This window comes from Mastacembelus armatus, chromosome 11 (assembly GCF_900324485.2).
Source record: "Mastacembelus armatus chromosome 11, fMasArm1.2, whole genome shotgun sequence".
Lineage (NCBI taxonomy): Eukaryota > Metazoa > Chordata > Actinopteri > Synbranchiformes > Mastacembelidae > Mastacembelus > Mastacembelus armatus.
Genome location: NC_046643.1, coordinates 19,830,273 through 19,837,286, shown reverse-complemented (window position 1 = coordinate 19,837,286; position 7,014 = coordinate 19,830,273). Strand labels below are relative to the sequence as shown.

The 7,014-nt window shown below is 45.8% G+C and overlaps 1 protein-coding gene across 1 annotated transcript; it reads left to right on the top strand.

Moving 5' to 3' along the window:
- The first annotated feature begins 1,910 nt into the window (after positions 1 to 1,910).
- LOC113126884 (glyceraldehyde-3-phosphate dehydrogenase-like) lies at positions 1,911 to 6,631 on the top strand. The gene is made up of 11 exons (XM_026301079.2): positions 1,911 to 2,070; positions 3,546 to 3,645; positions 3,913 to 4,022; positions 4,124 to 4,214; positions 4,349 to 4,464; positions 4,689 to 4,770; positions 5,107 to 5,258; positions 5,339 to 5,417; positions 5,612 to 5,695; positions 5,948 to 6,045; positions 6,358 to 6,631. The coding sequence occupies exons 1-11, from the start codon at positions 2,048 to 2,050 to the stop codon at positions 6,425 to 6,427; spliced, it is 1,005 nt and encodes a 334-aa protein (XP_026156864.1). The 5' UTR covers positions 1,911 to 2,047; the 3' UTR covers positions 6,428 to 6,631.
- Positions 6,632 to 7,014: the final 383 nt, after the last annotated feature.

Genomic DNA, 7,014 nt, shown 5'->3' with positions numbered 1-7,014 from the left:
ATATAAACATGTTCAGCTGGAAACGTCAAACTGAAGAGAAGCTGGAATCATCTCACAATGTCTGAATCCAACATGTTTATACAACCTGAGAGGCAGAAAGACAAATATCAGCCTGGAGAGAGCGAGGCTTCAATCATTAACCAGCTGTCTGACCACATGGGTTGTCATAGCAACCTAGTTTCTTCCCGATAAAGCATGGTCGTGGTGTATCATGGGAATTATCAGTGCAGAGTTTATGGACACTGTTACACCATCACGTGCATGAGCACAAACAAAAGAAGCACGTTTGTCTTATCCGTGTATTTTCTCTGCTTTTGTGGAGCAGTTTTCTTTCCAGGCGTTCTTGGCGTTGACCCCTTTTGACCCCGACCGCTGGGGCCCGGTCCACGGTGTCCTCCTGCCCAAAGTCACACACCTCAACACGCTGAGACGCAGCTCAGGTTTAGGACAGAACAAAGCGGGATGTCACATTTATTTCCACATGCACTGACTGATTTACATGTTTTCAGGGTCAGAAGGTTCTGCTGCATGGTTCAGGTTTACATCCTTCGGTTCTGTACAAATCCAACTATGTCTCAGGTGTTTTAAAGTAGCAGCTTCATTTCAGCTCTCTCTCTCTCTCTGGTCACTCTCTAAATGAAGAAATAAAGAAATCAATGTCATGGTCACTAGATATTTTATAACTTCTGTTTTGTTGTCATAACGTATCACGTCCCCATAGTCCCTGTTCAGCAGCAGCTTAAAGTGAGGGAACCTGCCATGATATTTCCTGTCCCCTCTGTTCGTGCTCTGCTTCACCTTGACCCTCAGTGTCACATGACCCTCAGGAGCTCGTGGTCACTCAGTGTCTTGAACTCTTCACCTCTACACTCCCTCTGTGTGAGGTTCTCCCTCTGTGTGAGGTTCTCCCTCTGTGTGACGTTCTCCCTCTGTGTGAGGTTCTCCCTCTGTGTGACGTTCTCCCTCTGTGTGACGTTCTCCCTCTGTGTGACGTTCTCCATCTGTGTGACGTTCTCCATCTGTGTGACGTTCTCCCTCTGTGTGACGTTCTCCCTCTGTGTGAGGTTCTCCCTCTGTGTGACGTTCTCCCTCTGTGTGACGTTCTCCCTCTGTGTGAGGTTCTCCCTCTGTGTGAGGTTCTCCCTCTGTGTGACGTTCTCCATCTGTGTGACGTTCTCCCTCTGTGTGACGTTCTCCATCTGTGTGACGTTCTCCCTCTGTGTGAGGTTCTCCATCTGTGTGACGTTCTCCCTCTGTGTGAGGTTCTCCCTCTGTGTGACGTTCTCCCTCTGTGTGACGTTCTCCCTCTGTGTGAGGTTCTCCCTGTGTGTGAGGTTCTCCCTCTGTGTGCTGTTGGTACCTTTTTATGGTTCTATTATTTTGGATTTCTATTCTCTTAATGTCAGAATCAGTGACCTACAGTGCAGGACGTGAGATGTGTTTAGGATCCTTTAGAAGTTGTGGCAACACATTGTTTGTCCACCAGAGAGAACTGATACGTTCCTCTTCTGATTTTCTTTACCGTCAAATATCAAAACGTTTGAGATGAGAGGGTTCACGTTTTGATTTGGGTAGATTGCCAAAGTTGTTTTCACGTATTTCTTGTTACTTCCTGTAGATTAATGAGAAAATAATGTTTTTATCTAACAGAAACCTGAGGGTGTTAAACTTTAAAGTCACTTCATTTAGTTTCAGGTCACAGCCTTTAACCAGCAGGTGGTCTGGCGACTTTTGCTACCTGGCTGTGGTTCTGGGTCAGACCAGGTGTGTTCGCACTGCGGCACCTTTAGACAAAGCCGAACAAATGAGTGATGCTCTCAGGGGGATATTACGGTAATTCAGGTCAGGTGTAAGCCCCTGACGCCCTTTGACCTTGCCCGCGTCACGGGGGCGTGTCCGGGACGTATATAAATGGACGAGACGCAGGTTCTCGTCCAGTTGTCGCAGCAGAAGAAGGTCGAGGTGACTTTTCCTTGTTTCTGTGTCACGTGGTGACTTTGGTTTGTCAACGTTTCCGCCTCAGTGAGTTCCAGACCACAGCGGCCAAATGGTGAAGGTTGGAGTCAACGGGTGAGTTGATGCTTTTTGCTTTGGTTCAATTATCTTTTCTGTGCCTTAAAGGTGCTTCATGGTTCACCAGTTAGAAGCGAAGGCACCGACTTATACTTTGAGTCTCCAGGGTTTTAATTCATCACGGTCTGATTTTCACAAATAAACCTGTGAGTCTCAGCAGCATGAGATCAGGTCTTTTATCCTCAGAACCTGCTCAGACCTTGAACCCAGTCCTTTATTTTTCCTTGTGTGATTAATAAGCTGAAAGTCTTTGTCTTAACTGGACATTTTGGGGATCATCATAATCCAGATTAGTGAGAAATGATTGACAAACAGTATGAATTGAATTAAGATGCTGAGCTCTAGGGCAGGTAGAAGATCACTGACAGTAATTATGCAAATGTAAAATACAGACATTGAAAATGTGTCCTTGAACACGTCACTGAGCCCAAAATAGCGTGTGTGCGTGTGTGTGTGTGTGTGTGTAATTTAAATGTTCACCTGCACTATATTTACTGAAACTGTCTAAATGGCAGCAGTGATGGGACAGGACTCTTGACTGGACCTGTCTATTTTCTGGTTATTTATAGTCCGGTGGCGTCACGGTTGCCGGCCCCTTGTCTTCCACACCCTTCAGATCTCCCACAATCCCCTCTGTGTCTGTATCGCTGCTTTCCTCAGCTGTCACATTCCTTTTATTCTCCCTTTGTCTATTTTTAACCCTCCAACCTTTCCAGTGAAGTTGGGGGATCATCCGGCCGGTGGATCCTGGACTCTGCTTGCGCTCGGAGAGCGGCCGTGAAACGTTTGATTTCTCTGTGAAGCAGCTGCAGCAGGGAGATTTAGCTCCTTGGTCCTGGCGCTGACCCAGCAGCAACACTGAGCTTGGAAGCACAATAAGGGCTCTGGTCCATTTTGGCTTTTAGACTGTTTGATGTCCTAAAACTAATCAAGAAAAACTGCATGTCCTGAGTTCAAGTCCATTTTTTTAGTAAAAGACAGTGATGTTCATTAGATGCTGTGGCTCTTCACTGGTTCAGAGACATGGACTAAGAATAAAAATCCTGCAGCCATAAAAAGCTTCACTTGATTCTGTGGGAGAATTGTCTCTCCTAGATGGTCTTAGAGCCGTGTCCCACTGTTTGACCTGATGCTGCTGCCACATTAGATGTAAACAGATTTCCTGTGGTGGGTGTGATCTGTTATCTTCAGTCAAGGTTGGTAGGCCTGGTATGTCCCAGCTGTCCTCTGCACTGACTCCATCTTTGACTGTCAGTGTCACCTGGTGGACAGAGAAGGAAAATGTGGAAGCAGCAGCAGGTTGATGAAACAATTTGAGGGCTAATTAGTCGTCACTGAGGTTTGAGTCCACAGCCATGATCTTGTTTTCTAAGGGTCTAAAATGATAAATACTGTCTTTCAAAACATCCTTTGTCTACAGCTCTGACCTGTGTTGTCCCTTCTGAATAGTTCAGTGTCACCCTGTTTCCTAGATTCGGTCGTATTGGCCGTCTGGTGACCCGAGCTGCAGCCACAGGTGGGAAGGTAGAGGTGGTGGCCATCAACGACCCCTTCATCGACCTGGACTACATGGTGAGGGGCCTGGGTGCGGCTCAGACGTGCCTGCAGATTCACAGCTTACGTTAAAAAGAGGAAGACTGTTGTTCATCTGTCAGACCATCTTTGGCTTTTGAGAAGCATGAGTGAAAATCTGAAGGGACCAATGAATGTTAAACCCTCTGTGAATGTTTGATGCTGTGTAGTGCAGCTACAAAGAGTAAAAACAACCCTGTTAAACTTTACATAAGTGAGTCTTTCTCTGTAAGACGCATGTGCTGTTACTGTATTTCTCTCTGGCAGGTCTACATGTTCAAGTACGACTCCACTCACGGTTTGTGGAAGCACAGCGAGGTGAAGGCCGAGGGCGACAAGCTGGTGATCGGCAACATGCACATCATGGTCTTCCACGAGTACGAACACCTCGTGTCTTAGCAGTTCACATTTTCACACGTGAAGTCTTTTCCAGCTCTGTGCATGTGTCTAAGTGTCTGCTACATGTCGTAACCTGCAGGAGGGACCCTGCCAACATCAAGTGGAGTGATGCTGGGGTGGACTACGTCGTGGAGTCCACCGGTGTGTTCACCACCATAGAGAAGGCCTCTGTAGGTTTACCAAGTACTAACCCCCAGGTCTTAGACTGGACACTGATTTGTACTGTTTAAATCAAGAACATTAGTGATTCATACAGAAGTGACGTTTAAAGAGTATAGATATTATCACCTGTTGGTCCCTGTAGGCTCACCTGAAGGGTGGTGCCAAGAGGGTGGTGATCTCAGCCCCCAGTGCTGACGCTCCCATGTTCGTCATGGGCGTCAACCATGAGAAGTACGACAACTCCATGACGGTTGTGAGGTGAGTCTGACACCTCACAGCAGGTGATTTAATAAATATGTAGTTCATTTGACATGTTTGGTATTAATTAGAAGTGAGGCCTGTCTGGCTGCACCTGCATCATTTAGCATATAACAGCATGACCAGTGGTTTCAGATCTGCTGCTGACAGATGTGAACGTGTCGAACAAAATCATCTAAAACATACCATAGTGTGTCTAAGTAGTCCCCGTCTTGTTTCCATAGCAACGCGTCCTGCACAACCAACTGCCTGGCTCCTCTGGCCAAGGTCATCAACGACAACTTCGGCATCGTCGAGGGTCTCATGGTAAAGAAGCTGGACATTTTAGCACTGACCCACATTAACGAAATACCCGAGGATCCTGAGACTTCAGGTTTTATTCAGCTGGGAGCAAAGCAGCTGCACCCAGTGAAGTTATCAGTCCAGAGTCACAGCTATGAGTTAGCTAAACTGATCAGGGTTCAGTTCATATTGAACAGTCTCTGCAGTTACATAGACAGGACACTGTTAATTTAGGCAGCAATCAAGTGTGTTCATTTACTAATATCAGTTTCTGTTGTGCAAAGGGAATTCTTCCTTGTATATTCAGGTGTCCAGTGGTTTTGTTGGTGATGATTTTGGATCTGTCTAACTTCCTTACAGAGCACAGTCCACGCTGTCACTGCCACACAGAAAACTGTGGACGGTCCTTCTGGTAAGATGTGGAGGGACGGACGTGGGGCGTCCCAGAACATCATCCCCGCCTCCACCGGTGCCGCCAAAGCTGTGGGAAAGGTCGTCCCTGAGCTTAACGGGTGAGGTTTAACGTTCACCTCCAGTCGTCTCGTGTGTCTCTGATGTTTTTATGTTTGACTGACTGTTTTTGTTCTCACAGCAAACTGACCGGTATGGCTTTCCGTGTCCCCACCCCCAACGTGTCTGTGGTTGACCTGACTGTCCGTCTGGAGAAGCCTGTGAGCAGCTGTCGTCTTTATATAACCTGAAGCTTTACTGTCGGTCATGTGACAGTCCAACCAAGTTTACTTTGGAATAATCTAACTGATCATTTGATTTAAATGTAGAACAGTCTGAGCTTCATACTTGTAGTTTCAGCAGATTTGACTCTGCTAGATGATCTTGACATGCTCTTATAATTGTTTTTGTTTAGGCCAAGTATGACGACATCAAGAAGGTTATCAAGGCTGCTGCTGAGGGACCTATGAAGGGAATTCTGGGATACACAGAGGACCAGGTACAGGAAACATGCACACAACAGAATGAGTCCATTTTGTTTGTGGACTGTGTAGAACCATACCTGAACCACTAGGTGGTGTCCTTGTATCATCTCCAGGTAGTTTCCTTGAATAAACATTCAAATAGTTGCTCCCTGCTGTGATGCTTGGATCAAAACACACTGTGCTATTCATCTGTTCTCATCCTGGCTGTTCCTCAGTGTGGTGTGTTACATCCACTGTTCTTCAAGAACATTTGTCTGCTTGCTCAGGTTGTGTCCTCGGACTTTAACGGCGACCCCCACTCCTCCATCTTTGATGCTGGTGCTGGCATCGCACTCAACGACCACTTTGTCAAGCTGGTTTCATGGTGAGTTAGTGTGTGAGGTTTAGGTTCAGTAGCTGAGCAGAGTTTATACATCGTTAGTTTGGAGCTGAGTGTCTTTAAAGTTTTGTTTGCAGTTTTTGTTCTGACAAACATTTGAAATGAAGTAACAAATCAGTTTTAGCACTTGCAGAGAAATATCTTGTCTGTGTATAATACACCCTTCATACAGTGAAAAGTATAGTACAGTTTTGTTCTGCCTGAGAGAGACGGCGACTGTATTAATCTGAATTCACACACACCTGACAAATTAAATTGGGATTTGTTGGTTGATACCAGAATATTTTCTGTCCGCAGGTACGACAACGAGTTCGGCTACAGCAACCGTGTGTGTGACCTGGTCCAGCACATGTTCTCCAAGGAGTAAAGTCTGTCATGACTATGCCATTCCTTCCCATGATTCACTTCACCTGTCTCTGGATGCAACGCCATCCATCCTGGGAACAAACAAATGTCTATCTGAAAGCCTTTTCACCATGGACCACAGCAGGCACTGTTTGCACTGTGTTGTACTGAATGGGCTCAGTGACTCCTTGGCACTTGAAATAATAAAGGTATCAGTTTGTGGAAAGACTAACGTTTTTGTCAACAACCCTGGTATCTACAGCTGATGAAATGTTCCTGCTAGCAGCTGCTCTGTTTGCCCACTTTTATACAGGCTTTTTGTGTCACCTGGAGGTTCTTGGTGTTTTCAGTCAAGATCCCAGAATCTGAGCAGGTCTTAGTCCTGCACAGATGCTGGAATTGAATTTGGTGCAGAGTGTTTTGGGGTTTTTTTTTTTTTGTTTTTTTTTTTCCTGGGGAGTTCTGTTCTGTTCTAGCTCCCAGAACAAGTACTTTTCAGTTAAAAGATCTTATCCTCAATCCCATTTGCATCACAACTGATAAAGGTTTCTTTTAATGTGGTACCTCTTTAATGTTTTGAGGGAAATAGTTTCTCAGCCATGTTCTGAA

Excerpts from the sequence above, each read along its gene's own strand:
- LOC113126884 (XM_026301079.2), top strand. The coding sequence starts at position 2,048 with ATGGTGAAGGTTGGAGTCAACGG. Across the intron at positions 5,696-5,947 it reads TGGGATACACAGAGGACCAG|GTTGTGTCCTCGGACTTTAA; the intron begins GTACAGGAAACA and ends CTGCTTGCTCAG. Across the intron at positions 6,046-6,357 it reads TTTGTCAAGCTGGTTTCATG|GTACGACAACGAGTTCGGCT; the intron begins GTGAGTTAGTGT and ends TTCTGTCCGCAG.